The 17,338-nt window shown below is 42.2% G+C and overlaps 1 protein-coding gene across 1 annotated transcript in view; it reads left to right on the top strand.

Moving 5' to 3' along the window:
• Positions 1–17,338, top strand: part of LOC129333261 (uncharacterized) — an 82,751-nt gene that overhangs the window by 48,888 nt on the left and 16,525 nt on the right. The window contains exon 4 of the mRNA XM_054984825.1: positions 4,992–5,045. Coding sequence (XP_054840800.1) covers positions 4,992–5,045 — 54 coding nt within the window. The remainder of the gene's footprint in view (positions 1–4,991; positions 5,046–17,338) is intronic.

The raw sequence follows: 17,338 nt of genomic DNA, 5'->3' as shown, positions 1-17,338 counted from the left end.
AGAGCAGCAAGATTCCTATCAGTGACTAAGCACCACAAACTCACTCTGAATTTTTTGTTGATGTTATTGCCTCTTGCACTGATTTGTATGATTTTTATGATTTTGTGTGTTAATTATGTAATGTATGTTTAAATGTAACTTATATATAATGGATTTTAATGTGCCTGATTGTTGTTTGCCACTCTGAGCCTGCATGTGGGGTACAAATGCAAAATAAAATAAAATAAAATGTTGCCTTTTGCACCCAAGTGGCTTAAGTGGAAACAGAAAGACAGAAGCATTAGCACTGAGCTCAAAACAGGAACTCTTAGAGCCAGACTACATGTCTGAGGTTTTGATGAATTGGGTCCAGGTTCCCTACAGGGGAATGGCTTTTAAAAAATAAAGAGAGCCCAAACAGACTTTGAATGCCATCATGGGAGGAAGGGTTCCTGCTCCCCCCTCGCCTTTTTCCCATATGGAAACAACACTTGGGGTTAGTTATCATTTCCTTGTTTTTGATGTGCTATGCACACAGAATACTCCATGTAGAGCAGCAAAAATGGGAAAATACCCATCTCCCCCAACATTGTTTCTGCACAAGGAAAATGGCTTGGGGGAGAAAGAAGGAGCCCTTCTAAGTTGTATGGCTGCATGTAAGTGGATAAATCCAGAATAACAAAGAAGCTTGAGGGGAAACTGAACCCAGGGAAGAGGAGACATTCTAAGCCTTCGTTCTTATATGAGATTATTTATTCTATGAGTGGGGATGTGCAAGAATTGTAGGAAATGCCATCCTTCCTCCCACATGCTGGACCAACCACTTGCCAGCCAGCCAACTTGCCTGCTGCACTGCCTGGCTTGTATGGTGGGAGGAGGCAACAATTCCCCCTCCTCTGCCTTCCTGCCTGGCTGGTGGCCTTCAGTAAGCTCTCCTCTGGTCACCAGCTGTATTGTGGTGATAATAACATTGATTTTGTTCACTGCTCTGGGTGGGCTCTAATCAGTCCAGAAGAGAGGTATACAGATAAACTGTTGTTGTTGTCATCATGTGGTGGTGGCTCTAACTCCCCTCTCCTCTCTACCAAGGATGCCTATTCACAACTCACTCTGGAGCTACAAGCACTCAGAGTAGAGATGGAAGAGAAGATTTATTTTTAAAATCTCAGTCCCAAAGATTGGTTGGTGATTACTGAAATCCCACTGAAATTAACCTGAAATTAACACATAGGGTTAGATCTCAGCTATTGGTTCCATTGAATGAGCCTTGGCCACCAGTGTTCAGAAGAAGTGGGATAGCCTTCTGCTGTGGGTGTGCACTAAAAAAATAGCATTTTTTCAGATTTCGATATTCAGAATACCATATATATTCTGTATTCCCAATATTCAGAGCAGAAGGTAACAGCATAGTGTTCAGATTCTTTTTTTTTTTTAAGAATTCGAAATATGTTCGGCTCAATTAGTCCCTCTAGGGGAATTGTTTTGGATGGTTGGAGGGGCTGTTTTTCAAGCAAAGTAAACAAAAATTACAGGAAACCTAGTCCTGCCTGTACACTAAAGACCCTTCAAGTGTCAAGTTAATTGGGTCATGGGCTCCAGTTCTGTGGGCCCCTGAAAAGATCCCCCTCAGCCACTCTCCATTATTTCCTATGGGGGAAAAACATTACCCAATGCTTTCTCCAGGGCAAAGATACAAGCGTACAAATGAACATTAGCCAAACACACCAGAACAACCACACTGGCCAAGCCTCCCAATTCAAACAGAACCAACAATGCCCAACAGAACCATCATCAAACCAGAGAATCCCAGCACAACCAAACTGAAGTAAGTGACACCATTACAAGCCCCAACAGAACCAGTGTCACAGTAGTACCAAGGCAGCCAGCCAAAGAAGGCTGGCAATGGCACATGGCAAGCAAACATCCCTGGCGCAGAAGCACACACAGTAACACTGTCCTCTTCCCCAACGTCGTGTAGGCTGGGAAACTTTCAAAGGGTGGGGCAAACTGCTGCAACCTTTAAAATATGATTCCTTGTTATTCCCAAATATATATGGATAATTTGGGAATGTAAATACTGGTTTATCTGAAACTACCTCAAAATGACAGATATACTTGACTAATAAGTATTTTTTGGATATAGTTTTAAACCAAGTATACTGAATCACATATCTCTACCTCCCACTTGTCCCATTTGGAATCTCTGCTTAAGCCTAATTGAGGCGCATGTGCTAAGCCATGAACTGTTGCAGCTGTAGAAGCCAGAGGTTGCTGGAGGGAGGAGGGGGTTGAACACTTTTGGTTCCCTAGTCACCGGGGGGGGGGGGCTCATGAAGCTGGACAAGTCATGCAATGTGCTTGAGTGGGAGAAGGGGCCCCAGAAGGAATCTTTATCTGGGGGGCTGTGCTGACTCTTGGTATACCTAGCAGCAGTCTGTTGGATCTCTTCCCCTGATATGCTGGTACTGTTCTCTTGGATTTTAAGGGGGAAAGGAAGACTCTCCTCCTCTCTGGCACTGAAAACAAAAGTTAGAAAAAATATCAACTGAGATCAAATATCCAAATTAATGTGCTCAATTTGCATAGTGGACAAGTTTGGTTGCCCTGGGTGGTAAGCTTTGGAATATGGCAGCCCTGGGTGGGGTGCATTCTACAGTGGCAGTTCAGAAGCTTGAATTATATTGAATTGAATATTAATTATCCCATTCCTCTTACCCATCACCCTTTTTGTCTGGCACCAGGGGCTTCCTGCCAAAAGACAGGAATTGAGCTTCCTTCAGATTCTAGTTACAGAATTCCAATCAAGGCTGAAAGAGAACCGTTGCCACTTCAAGCAGCAGTGCTGTGCTCTCAGAGTTCTCCTGCTCATGGTTGCCATGAAGGAGTTTCAAGCAGCAGGTGGTGGTGTGACAAAGGTGGAAAAAATTGTAAGGCTTGATGACCTTTCGTGCAACTTTTTCTCCTTTGCAAGGGAATGCTGAGGTTTTCCATTCCAGAATTCCACAGAACTACCATGGAAGATGGGGGTTGAGTAAAGTAATTAAAGTAATATTAAAGTAATTTGATTGTTATAAATGACAAAATATTTCTAATTCCAATAAAAATTTAATAAAAAAAAAAGAAGATGGGGGTTGAGTAAGATGCCTTTAAAAAGCTTGCCTAGTAAATACCAACTTATTATCTTTTCTGCAGCAGGGCTGGTAACAAAGCCAAAATTTGTTTTATGGAAATTCTCAAGGAATTGCATGCCATGTTGGTCAGGGCAGCTGTCTTCCCACACTGCTAAACTTTTCTGAAGAACATTTTAAAACCCAGACCTTTGGGGATGGATTCTTTTGATTTCAAGCTGGAAGTCCATGTCTAGGGTTGCTCTGCTCACTGTGTCCGTTAAGAGCAGCTTGATCTTCAAGGAGCAATAGGTGAAGTTCTTGAGAGTCATCTGATAAGAATTATGGCATGCTTTTTTGTGTGCGGATGAAGCTGCTCTCAGGTTGTAGAGTATATAAAAACTGGCAACTCTACTCAAATCAGGATGCAATTCAAATGAGGGGCTTGGGGGTTGTCAGTTATGTTGCACTTCTCTTGGTTATTTTATACAAACTCTTGCATTGTTAAAACCCTTCACAGAATTTTGTAGCTTCATTTCAGATAAACAAATGTCATCCTAGAAACAGACATTGATGGTAGCTGTTATACTGCTTAGAATGGCCAACTTTTTAACTGCTTCCATTCCTTTGTCTTTAACAGCAGTGTGACATGCAGAAATTTAGTAATCCAGCCTTTTTTGGGCAAGGAGACAAGTTATTGCTGAAGTTGAAGGGAGAGGGGGCTCACCTTTTAAATTTCTGCATGTTGGGTTGCGAAAGAACATGGACAGTTAAAATGTTGGCTAGTGTTTGCAGAATATGAAAACCACTATAAAAAATGTTACCAATTTATATAGATGAAAAGACTTCAAAAAAGCTACTGAATTGAGTTTAACTCTAACATGGCAAGGGGCTGTTGAGGCATGCCTCTTCTGAACACCATTTTACAAAATGGTAAACCTCTTTGTTTTGTGCTAAAATGTTTTGCTTTTGGAATACTGTGCTGTATGAGCATGTACTGTTGGGCATCTCATGCTTGATTACAGTTTATGCAGCTTCTCTTTTCATGGCTTCTCTGGATTTTTTAAGGATTCATACTTTCATTCCACCCATTCCTTCAAATCAACATGTCATTAATTTAGGCATGTTATGGGCTCAATCTGTTAAGGAAGAAAACTGAAGCTAAAAAAACAAGAGAAAATAAAATGATGAAAACTGTAAGGGAACAAAACTATATTGGAATGGACAATGTGTGTTTGTATTGTATATGTTACCTGAATTGGTCTCCTTGGAAGTAAGAGAGTGGAGGAATTAGCAGCAAGGCAGTTGGCTTTGCGAGGGGCAGTAACTATGGGATCTTTTTCATCAATTTCTACAGGGTCCCTTCCGATATAGCAGACGAGGCTGGTGCTTTAAATCCAAAGAGCAAACTTTTATGAAGAGGAAACAAACACACGCAGGAGTAATTAATAAAGTGGTTACACACACAGAGTCCTAGGAAGCTAATCAGAAGTTGGAATAGAGTGAGGGAAGGCCAAGTATATCTACTGCACCTGCCTCACGTTGGCAGTGTGATGATGTCACTTACAGAAGTGATGTCATTGTGTCAGCCATGGGCATGCATGCACGCAAAGCATGCATGAAGAGGATCTTTGTGAACGGCACGAGGTGAGTGCCAGCTGTCCCTACCCTCCTGGCGGGAGGTGAGAGGCACCTGGCAACCTGTCTCTCCCTTTCAAGCAATTGTAACAACAATATCAAATTTTCAAGGCCAACCCTGGTCATTTGAAGTGTTTAACTGAAAATGCTCCTTAATATTTTGGTGTTTTTTCTAGCACAAAATGATATAACCATACTGTTTGTATTTTGCATGAGTCCCCTTTTCATACTTCTTGCTCTCACTCTAGGATTTTCTTTCTCTTACAGAAGATGCTATTTAAGAAGAGTTGTGGAGCAAAGTCGCGAGTGATCAAAATTCGTGTAAGTTTGCCCTGCATTTTCTGGTGGGATAGCTCCTTGGATTGGGCAGTAGAGCCTTACTTGACTATGTAAGTCAGGTCTTGTCTTCTCTGTTGGCTGATGTCCTGGGTAAATAGGACATTTGATCTGTAAGTATTTTTCCATCATATGCAGAAATTGTTGCAAAGTGCCTTGTGTGGCGTTTTGGTAATTTATTAGGGAATGGCTTGTGTGGGATGATGATCCAAATGAGATTCACATGCAGAAATGGAAGAAAACTTACTGATTTTCAGTAGAGGGAAATTCAGTTTTATACTCCTTGAATAGTGGGCACTCAAGATAACTATGCAAGATGCAACTGAGATGCCTAGAGAAAAAGAGCTGGAAGTAAAGGCCTCTGTCTCAGTTCATTTTGATTCCTTAGCCTTTTTCCTTTGCTTTAGTTATGTCTGTCAACACCTTGTACTCTCTCAACTGTGTTGTTAAGAACAAACAATCCCCTGTGTTTTGTAACACATCTCTCTTGCAAATGATTCCTCTTTGACTATGGAGCATTTTTGTCTTGTTATATTACTAAAGAACTGTAGAGCCTATTTTTAAAAGTAAAATATTCTTTGATGTCCATGCAACCAGCAAACAAAGTTAAAATACACAAGAAGACCGGTCTGCCATGTTAGAGTGGCTCCTATAATGTAAGAGGTGTTCTCTGTACAATGTGTTTGTCATTTTAAGAGAAGGTGGCTCTCTTGCAGGGGAAGTGTGGACAAGCTGAGAAAGGAACAAGAAAATTCGCAAGCTAGAATAGATTATTGTTGTTTTGTTCTTTAAAAAAAGTCCCTCTTGATTTTATATTTTACTTTTTCTTAACAGTTCTTCTAAAGCAATAGTACACCTGCTTATGTTGCAGCAATTGTATTCAGTCATTAAACCTCTATAGTTTGAGTAGTAATTCCTAATTAAAACACATATCAAGTTCTTGATAGAGTATTCTGTGTCCTGCTGATAATTTACAAAACTGTATACCTAGAAATAGGATAAAGGATGGCGGGCGGGCCCTCTATTTATTTGGGTACTTTAACCTGTTTTTCTCTGCTCATTTGGGACTCAAAAGTGGCTTACAATGTCAAAACCAACAGAAAACCATTACATTCCTTCAGATCTATCAGCTGTCAACAGACTAATCCTCAGCCTCTGGAGAAGGACTGAGCAAGCAGTCATAATTCTGCCCTTGATAGGAAACTGTCCTTTCTCAGACTTGAAGCTGGAAACTTATCCTTCTACATTGTGATCTTTTCCCTTTCCCCAGCAACATACAGGTTGCTAGTTCATGGGGAGGCGGAAGAAGCCAAGATTGCCTTCCTAGGCCTCAGGCAAGTGGGTGTATACATTCACTGATGTTCTGATGGCTCCAATGATTACTGTTCTGTAGCCAAGGTTCTCCTGATAAAATAAGTACTGAGAATCTCAGTTTGCATTTCAAAATCTGAACTCTCATGATTATTCCAATGAACCTGAAAAAATGCAGGCAGCTTGGAGGAAAAAAGGGCTGGACTGGTGTGCTATTAGCCCCAGAGTACAGCCTAACCAACGAAGCTCCACTGAGGGGTTCTCTGAAGAAGGTAATTAAAGATAAAAATGGGATGGTTAACGAGGGAGCTAGAAACAGAGGGCATGGAAAAGTTACATTGGTAATAGATGTTGTGTGTCTAAGAAGGATGTTTCTGTCCATAATGTTTTACATGTATAGGGTGGTAATCCAGACAGCCTAGCAGGATTAGCACAAGCTCCCTGTGGTATGATGTTCTGCTTCTTTGTCCCAACTACATGTGATACTGAGAAATCTCTGTATCAACATTAATATTTCCTTTTTTATTCAGTCCTCTTCCCAAAGCAGTCAGAGCCACATACATGTCCTCCCATCCTCCATTTCATACTATGAAATAACTTAGGTTGAGATAGACTGGTCTGCTACAGTCACCCAGTAAGCTTTATGGCAGAGGCAGAATTTGAACCCAGGCCTCAGACAGACTGACAGCTGATGAGTTATACCATTAACATGATTGTAGAGTTTGATTTGTGCTAGAAAGTCCCAGTGATTCAAAGAGATAAACTCTAGCACTGAGAAACAGGAAAAGATGAAGATATCTTTAACCATGTGCAGAGGATTTGGGTGTGAGCTTCCAGACCAGGTGATATGGATAATTGATTCCCTAGAAATGACGCCCTGCATGATTGACCACCTGAGGAATTATTTGTAATGCAAAAGTGTTAAGAAATAAGGATCAAAATCAGATCATAATCCCCTTTATTTCTTCGATGCTCTCTGCTCCTGGGGATTTGGCCCAGAGCCCTAGAATGACTTCCTTTCTTTATCTCTGGTTTCTGTAGCCTGAAAAGTCGTCACTACAGCATGCTGCTGAAATTTCTTCTTCTAAAAACAAGGAGTTCTTTCATCGTGGAGGGTAGGGAGATCTATGAGGCTTAACCTATTCAGCAAAGGTTTGCATCGCGCTAAGAGCGAGTGCAGTGTAGCTTGCTATACAGCAGTATAGTCTGAGGAGTACCACAATTAAGGATTGGGAGGCAGTCTGTCTTGCATCTGCAGTTATGTCCTGCCCTAAGGCGTGATTGTAGTCCTGCATAATGAATGGACATCTTTGATTTAAATGGGCCTGTATAAATATATATTTTTGAAACAGTGTCATTTTGTTACATACTGATAACGTTGTAGTCTATAAGCTGTAAAAAGAGAAGGTAACTGAACATCTTTTACTTAATTTGGGGAAAGCAGAAGGGTAAGTGAAATGTGATGGACACAGACTGGATCAGAATTGCAGGCCCCTAATTTTTCTAGAAAATGGAAGGGAGGAGGAGCAAGGACAGGAGTAAGAGTCATTGCCTCCTTTCCACCTGCTTGTAGTGCCTTTGTAAATTGATTCCACTTGCCTACTCCATAGGGTATCAGCTCAGTCCAGGATGAGATCCGTGATGCCATAAACGGGGCTTGCCTCAAAGAGTAGGTTTGTTCTTCTCTTTGTTCCCAGAAAGCTCTAGTTCCCCTTATTAACATCTGAAATGGGGACATTATATAGTACAAGTCTGCATTTACTTTGTGCCCTGTGTGGAAGATTATAATTGATGGTACTTTTTAAAAGCTAAATGGTTTCGGTCATTAGAAAGGAATAACTTGGAACTTCTGTTGCTCCTGCCAGTAAGACAGCAACTAGTTGAGGATAGCAAAACAGGGAAATGAGAACAGAATGGTATGCAGTGCCCACCATGGGACCAGACCCAGCTGGGCCATGGGGAACTTCAGTTTCTCCTGTATCCCCTCCCCACACTTATTACTACTTTCCCTCTTCCTGGCAGCCCATATGCTCTGCTTCCTCTGCTTCCTTCCCAGCCACCAACCAACTCACATTTTATATGTCCTCCTTTACTACATTCAGATGCATCCATCCATCCATTCATTCATATATATGGGGCCTGCACTCTGCCTCAGCCGTTTAGTGACATAAACCAAGGATTCAATTTGCAAGTTTTGTGATTGTCTAGCGATAGGCACAGAGAGCTTTTGTTTCTTAAAGCTACAGGTGTTACTTCTATCATGGGGGAGTGTTTAACCCACCAATGTTTTTTTTTCTTTAGTTCACATTTTTATGCACACCTGTGGCTTTTCTGAGGTTTGTAGAAAGTTCTGTCTTGTCTGTTCATGGCTCCGGTCTCTGAATTTTAAGTATCCCGAGAGTTTGGCCACATTGAGAATTGAATGTATTGATAAATTGGATGAGAAGGTCCAATCTTAATTGTTTTTTCTCATATATGTTTTTCAAAAGGAAGAACGTGTATGTTTGAAAACATGCCAGGAATGACTTTACAAAGTTCTTCTGCACCTGCAGTTTTTTACATTTTTTGTATCTTACTGTGTGTGATGCAGCCCTTCTTTATTCTGAAAGCATTTTTAAGTCGCGGTTTTCATCTAAGGGTCTGTGAGCATCTCCTCACTCTCATCTGGGATTTTGCACTTTCAGGTGTTTTCCTCTTTCCCCAGATAAATCATAGAATCATAGAGCTGGAAGGGGTCTTACAGACCATCTAGTCCAACCCCCTGCCCAATGCAGGAACAGCCTAAAGTATCCCTGACAAATATTTGTTCAGCCACTCCTTGAAGACTGCCAATGAGGGGGAACTCACCATGTCCCTAGGCAGCTAATTCACTGCTGAATTACTCTTAACATGAAAAAGTTTTTTTCTAACATCCAGCCAGTACCTTCCCTCCTGTAGTTCAAACCCATTATTGCGAGTCCTATCTTACTTTGTCAACAGGAACAGCTCCCATCCCTCCTTTAAATGACTTCTTTTTAAATACTTAAAGGGAGCAATCATGTCTCCACTCAACCTCCTCTTCTCCAAACTGGACATTCCAAAGTCCCTCCATCTTTCCTCATAGGGCTTGGTCTCCAGGCCCCTGATCACCCTGGTTGCTCTCCTCTGCACCTGTTCCCATTTGTCCACATCCTTTGTGAAGTGAGGCCTCCAGAACTGCACACCGTACTCTTAAGTGGGGCCTGACCAATGCAGTATATAGTGGGATAATGACATCCTGTGATTTGGATGATATGCCTTCGTTGATACACGCCCCCCCCCCCAGACCATGTTTGCCTTTTTTGCTGCTGCATCATACTGACTGCTCATATTTAGCTTCCCATTCACCCATATCCCAAGACACACACTACTACCCAGAAGAGTATCCCTTGCCCAGTATGCACGCTTTGCATTTTTTTTACCCAGGTGGAGCACTTATCCATGTTAAATCGCATCTTATTCAAATCTGCCCACTTTCCCAGTGTGTTCAGATCTCGTTGAATTCTATCCCTATCTTTAAGGGTGTTTGCTACTCCTCCCAAGTTGGTGTCATCTGCAAATTTAATGAGTAATCACACCCTTGTCCAGATCATTTATAAAAATATTGAAAGCAGTGGGCCCAGAACTGAGTCCTGTGGCACAGTACTGGACACCTCCCTCTATCAGATATGATGCCATTGACAATCACACTTTGGGTGTGGTTATCAAACTAGTTCCCTCTCCATCCAATCACAGTCCTCCAATCTACCCATCAGAACATCATGAGGAACCTTGTCAAAAGCTTTACTGAAATCCAGATAAACTGCATCAACAGCATTCCTGCGATCCAGTAAGCCTGTCACTTGTTCATAGAAGGAGATGAGGTTGGTCTGGCAGGACCTGTTGGGGACAAATCCATGCTGACTTCTCCGTATCACCATGTTGTTCATTAGATACTTGCAGTCTGATGCCTTTAATATCTGTTCCAGTATCTTTCCTGGGACAGAGGTCAGGCTGACTGGCTTGCAATTCCCAGGATCATCCTTTTCCCCTTCCTTGAAGATTGGGATGACATTTGCCTTCCTCCAGTCTTCTGGCACATCACCTAGAGGCCTGGAAGATGATTGACAAAGGGTCTGCAAGCTCTTTTGAAAATTCTTTAACCACTCTTGGGTACATCCCATCTGGCCCAGGGGATTTGTACGCATCCAGAGCAGCTAGGTGCTTCTCTACAACTTTACCCATGTCAGCCAGCAGCCCCGAAGCCATGCTTTGCCTACTACCATCTCTAGGTGGACCTGTTCCCTTCTTCAGGAAGAAAACTGAGATAAAGTAGACATTGAGCCTTTCTGCCTTCTCTCTGTTAGAGTTTCTCCATTTTAACCCAGCAACGGCGGTATCACCCCTTTTCCTTCCATTTGCTCTCACATATCTGAAAAATGTCTTTTTCTTGTGGCGAGCCCCGGTCTAATTTTATGACACATGTTGTGACATTCACTTCTTCATTGCTGAATGTTGAAAATCAATCTCAGTTTGTGTCTTGTGTGACAAGATAAACAGGGGTTATGTCGTGGTTTATTTTATTTAGGTTTGTAGAGTCAGAATAGTGATATTGCAATTGAGTTCTAGAATGGAAGGATTGAGTTTAATATTAAAACACAGTGGTGGGAGAAAGTTTTCCTTTTATTTTACTTGTGGGGTGGGGAACAAGGAGAGAGGATTGTGGCTCCAGTATATTATGGCTGTTTCTGTCTGGGATATCTGCCCTGAGTTCAGTGCTTTTGGGAAGTAGTTTTTTCCTTGCTTCTCTATACGGCATAGGGTTGCCAGGTCCCTTTGCCTTCTGTTACCCAAATAGGAGGTCTCCTTAATTGGTTGAGGGAATTAGCATTAAAGGAGACAAGCGAGAGGGGGTAACAGGGATTCTCCACCTGTGTCTACGGGGATTATTCTCTTAGAGAACTCTCAAACTAATCAGGCAGATGTTCAACAGGAAAGGGTTTTTTTATTAAAAGAGAAATAAAAAGGCAACCATACAGAAAGCACACACAGAGCTAACTGAGAAAACAGTGAGGAAATAGGTGAGAGTAATTTGGGGTAGGGTGATCATCACCACTCTTGAAGAAGGCGGGGGGTCTGTGGGAGCAGCAGTAAAATGAACAGTGATTCATGGGGAGAAGGAGAAGGCTTGAGCGAACTTCAAGGTGCATGGATGAGTCCCAAAACACACACACACGCACACTGAGCACATGGCTGGGAGGCCCAGTTATGGAGCAAAATGTATCCTGGGGCAAGGCTGATGTCTTGCTCCCTCAAACAATACCTTAATGGATTGTCTGGTGGTAGGACAGTACATTGGGAAAGGTTTGAAGTGATTAACTGGGATGGTCTATAGGCAAAACTATTGTTGTTTGACCTGGTAAATACCGGGCAGGACAGCTATCAGATGTGCTGACTAGCTTTATTAGGTAAGTGGGAGAGGAAAGGTAGAGGGAGGCATTGATGAGATTAGGCAGGGAGGTGTCTCAGGAAGCCTCATTATCTCTGCTGCTCTCCAGGGCATGAGGTCCTTCAATCAGTCATTCCCCCTATGATTCATGGCTGGGTAACTTTCCAGTCTCCAGGCCAGCTGGCTTCCTCTCTGCCTGGGGCCAGGCAGTGCCTAGGATGTATGGTAGGGTGTTTATGATATTTCACATCCCTTGCAGTATAGGGAGGAAGGTCTGACTACTAACACCTCCTGGCAAGTGGGGCCCAAATCAGCTTTTTTTTTTGGCTGCCCAAGCAAAAGATGCCAAATCAGAGTAATTTTTGTGCTTCACTAGCCATAAATTACTCCGATTTCAGATGCGTGGAATACAGAACAGTCTTGTTCTCAAATGGCACCAGAAAACTACTTAACTCTCTATATGGACTATAACATAATAATGAAGAATATTTTTCCTTTGATATTTTTGTATTTGTGACGTCTTCATATCTATTTCCCTTTAAAATACCGTGTGTGTACAATTTGAGAATATAAAACTGAAATAGCTCTGTGGCTGATTTAATGCAAAAAGAAGGGTTACACCACCAGTGGTACAGCATATTGCAAAGCAAGTTTGGTGCAAATTTAACTTAATAGATTATTCTTGCCAAGTTTCAAAAGAGCTTTAGAGGCAATTATATTAGACAAGCTTGGGAAATGCCAGCATGCAACCAATGGAATGCAGATGCTAAATGGTCCCAATACTGCATTCTCTTGTACCTGCTATATAAATTTCACTGCAGAGCGTGTTTCGAACACATTGGGAGTCATCCATTAAATTGTATTCATGCCTACATGGGTAAGCTTTATTTGCTGCACCCATAGCAGAAGCATTAACGTTAAAACCTTGCCATACACCTGATCTTAGATGGGTGGCACTGGCAACTCAAGAAAGGGCCTTCTCAATTGAGGCACCAAAACTTAGGAACTCCCTCCTCAGGGAGATTTGTCTGCCCCCTTTATCTGTCTTCCACCTGTGGTTGAAGCCTTTTTTTGTTTCGTTTTGTTTGGCATGCCCTCAGTAACTGTTACTGGCTCTCCTCCTTGTTCTTTGTGTTGTGTCTTTGTGTGTGTTTATTGAATTGGTTTTATAATGTTTTAAATTTAAATTGTTTTAAAATTGTTTTAATTTTTTTAGCATTTTAATATTCATTGCCTTGGGGACCTTGTTTGAGTAGAAAGGTGGCATACAAATATTCTAAATAAATAAATATGTGATTAAAGTTTTTTCATGAGGGTTCCATTACTGGCCAGTCTAGTTGTGGAAGAAGCCACAGGATTGGAGAAAGTGACAGCTTCAAATGATTCACGGAACCTAAAAAAGAGACTCTATTGGCATCTTGAAGAGTTAATTGATGTTATTTTACTGTAACAGCCTACAATGGCTCTTTCTCATGTTTGTATGTATAAGTATATTTGCATGTTCTGTTGCTGACGTACAGCTGCCATTCTTCAATAAAATTATTTTAAAGGGACACTCCAATGTGAAACTGCTGATTTGGAATCCATCTACAAATTTGATTCCATTTCCTAAGACTGAAAAATCACCAGGAATTTCTCAACCAATATAATGAATTGTAAAAGGAATTTGAGGAACATATTTGGGGCTGATTTTTATCAAGTTGCCCCCTGGTACAACCCTACAGTTCAACATCATTCCCAACAAGAAGTGGAAGCATTCCAGGGTGTGCAGGAGAGTGCTCTGGGGGGTTCTTGGCCTGTTCCTGCCCTCACCCCCCCCCCACTCCCTGTGGGCCAGGTGGGAGGGTAGAGACTAGGAGTAGGGGATCCCCTGTCCCACCTGGAGAATGGGACAGTAGCTAACTCCCCCCGCCCTGCCCCCAGCCTGACCCAGCAGTACTTGCAGCCTCCTGGCCAGGAATGCCACTTTCACAGTCCAGGGGAGTCCTGGGCCTCTGCCCACTGGCTGACTACTCCCCTTCCCTGTTCTGTGCTGATCCCAACTACCCTTCACCTGGGCCCTTTTTATCCTCTTCCTCCTGGATCTGCCCAGTTCCTGCTTCTCTGTGTCTACTCCTGAGTAGGTCTTTTCTCCAGGGAGACCTTTGCCCTTGAGTAGATCCTTTCTCTGTTGTCTTTCCTTCCATCTGCTCCTGCCCAGCCCTTACTGACCCCTAGGGTTGCCTCCTTCTGCCCCAATACAGTGCTGCTGGCATCTTTAGGGATGCACCATGTCCCACCCCTTCTCCAATGCTCAGGTGTTCTAAGGTATGACAGGCTAAAAATCCCAGCTTCACATATACCCTGATGGAATCTGAGCTGGCAGTGAGATACCAGAAATGGGACCTTTGAGAGGTAGTGGATGTGTGTATGTTATGTGCCATCAAATCGCCTCTGACCTATAGCAACCCTATGAATGAAAGACCTCCAAAACGTCCTATCATTAACAGACTTGCTCAGATCCTGCAAACTGGAGGAGTTTAAGCCAATTAAAGCCATCTCATTTTAGGTCTTTCTCTCTTCCTACTGCCTTCCACTTTTCCTAGCATTATTGACTTTTCCAGAGAATCGTGTCTTTTCATGATGTTACCAAAGTACAATAGCCTTAGTCTTGTCATTTTAGCTTCTAGGGAGAATTCAGGATTGATCTGAGTTAGTACCCACTTATTTGTCTTTTTGGCTGTCTATGGTATCTGCAAAACTCTCCTCCAGCACCACATTTCAAATGAGTGACTGCTGAGGAATTATATAATTTTAAAGTTGACAATGAGGAAATTGTACAAGATTTTCTATTCCTTGGCTCAATCATCAACCAGCAGGGAGATTGCAGTGAGGAAATCAGAAGGAGATTGAGACTTGGAAGAGCAGCTGTGAGGGAGCTAGAGAAGATCCTTAAAGATAAAGATGTCTCTCTGGGAACCAAGATCAATATAATCCAAACAATGGTATTCCCCATTATGATGTATGGATGTGAAAGCTGGACAGTGAAGAAAGCTGACAGGAAGAACATTGATTTATTTGAAATGCAGTGATAGTGAATAGCTCAGTGAAAATGTCAACCCATTTTTTTAAAAGTGGCACATTTCAGGGTACCTGTAATTAGAAAAGGAATAGAGAAACTGCTGCTATCAAACTGCCTTTATACAGCGTGGTGTAGTGGTTAAAGTGTTGGGCTAGGATATGTGAGATCCGGGTTAGAATTCCTACTCTGTCATGGCAGCTTGGTGGGTGACCTTGGGCCAGTCACAAGGTCTAACGTACTTCATGGGGCTGTTATGGTAAAATTGAGGAATGGAGAATGATGTAAACTGCTTTGGGTCCAGACTGGGGAGAAAGGTGGGGTATAAATGAAGTAAATAAATCTGATCAAGTTCAGTGGTCTTACGAGATGGCTAAAGATCACTAATCATATTTTCTTAACACCTTCCTATTATCTATGATTCCCAGAGTTCATTGGAAGAAATTGAGGCTTAGGCTGCTAAAATTGGTTAAAACTAATCAGTCTTCGCTTATTGTCTTGTCCTTCCATAACTCTGCTCATGGTCACAGCTGCACGAAGAGGAAGTAAGAACAAAGTCAATGACAGGACTTTAAAGGTTTTGAGACAGAAATGTGGCTTACTTTATACAACATCAATGTGCTGATTGAAGCACATTGTTAAGAAACAAGAATCTATTGTGGAACATTTAAACTATGGACTGCATCTTGTAGTACACATGATGATCCCCATTACACAAGTGGGCACATGTCTATGTGGGTTACAGTGGTGTCTCCGTAGTAATGCGTCTCCAGGAACCATACCAGGAAAGAGCAGCTGGATGGAAGAGAGGAAAGGAGGAAAAGAACAAAGTCAGTGGAGGGTACAGTAGGCTTCTTTATTTATGGTAATAAGGAATAAGGCTAAAGGAAGGCTTTGTGAAAGAAACAAGGAAGTGCTTAAAAAGGAGAGGGGGTCAGTTATATAGCTTGGGTGCTCCAAAAAGGAGTGCTAGACTTATGAGGCAGCAGTGGAGAACAGATGAAGTTATTGGATTGAGTAGTGAAATTTGTGTGAATGCTGGAGTTTGAGATGACAGAACAAAGTTCTTGAATGACTACGTACTGAATAAAGTGTGCAAAGCAAGAAAGACTCAAAAAGGGAAGTACTAGAAAGCACTATCTCAATGCACTTGTTAGTCTGGGACAAAAGTTGGTGCAAATTGATACTACTCTGCAGAAACTTCATTTCTCCATCTCACATTTCATGCTCTTGACACAGCAGTTCATTTTCCAAAAGCGTCTGTAAACGACTCAAGGACTAGCCCAAGGTGTTTGGTTCTGAACGTAGCCATATTGACTGTGTGGAATTCCAGGTGTCTGCAATCTAGCTCTAGAGCCAAATGTGACTCTCTTTTTTTAATGAAATTTTTAAAGATATATTGGAGGGGTGTGTGGAATGGTAGAATAACAAGTATGTGAAGGAAATGGCAGGCAAAGATATTAAGGGACTAAAGAGCTTATTAAAGATGTTTTGCAGACAAGGAAATGAGAGCAGCAAACGATTGCCACTGATCCAAGTGCAAACCATGAGCAAAACTAAAACAGACTTCCAGGTGCCCCTGTGTATATTTGCAACGTATTGTGAGATCTGCTGTATGCCACTTACTACTAACGGACTCACAATAACCAGTGTCTTGGCTGCAAAAAGTGTATGGATTATGAATCAATGTGTCAGTTTAATATTAAGTGGTATTGTTTATTATGCAAACAAGTTCTCTTATGGTGGCTCTTTGACCTCTTGCTCTGAATTTTGACACAGTTGGGCTCTCTGATTAAAAATGGTTGCTGACCCCTGCTCTTAAACCATTATTTTTCCAACTTCAGGATTTGAAGGTCCTCATCGCTATTTAATTTTTGTGGATCCCCCAGCTGCTCCTGTCTTCTCTTGCTGGCACCTAGCACATGCTGAACAGTCGCTTTGCTTCATAAATGCAGAGAAAGCCAGTTAATGGCAACATCTTTGTTCCTGCTCTTCTCTGTCCCTGCTGGCTGCTTTCCCAAGGAGGAAGAGGAGCCTCCCTGTTTCCAAGGGCATGCAGTCAGCTACCCACAGAGGCCTCTGTCTTCTCATTAAGCCCAGACTCTCTTGAGAGGTCAGAGGCCACCATCCCAGGCACTTCCACCCCAACGCTGCCTTTTCTAATAGGCAGCAGCACCCTAAAGGCAAGTGGATCTTCTTCCTCTTCTTGCTCACCTTTTTTGGCATGATGATCAGCCTCCGTTCTAACAAAATTGCTAGTGGACCTCAGATTGAGAAACTGTTCTTAAACAATCCAGCTGCCTGTCCTATGTATGTAACTGCATTTCTTCACAATATCTCTGCCAGAAGCTACTTGAGAGAAGGTCCAGACTCCAGAGATACTGGTCCAGATAATCTGAGGGCCCTATATTGCTCTGCCTCAGTCAGATAAATGATTTTCATGACCTGTTTCTGTGACTAAGA

This window comes from Eublepharis macularius, chromosome 1 (genome assembly GCF_028583425.1).
Source record: "Eublepharis macularius isolate TG4126 chromosome 1, MPM_Emac_v1.0, whole genome shotgun sequence".
In the NCBI taxonomy this organism is placed as follows: domain Eukaryota; kingdom Metazoa; phylum Chordata; class Lepidosauria; order Squamata; family Eublepharidae; genus Eublepharis; species Eublepharis macularius.
This window is presented reverse-complemented; position numbering and strand designations above follow the sequence as displayed.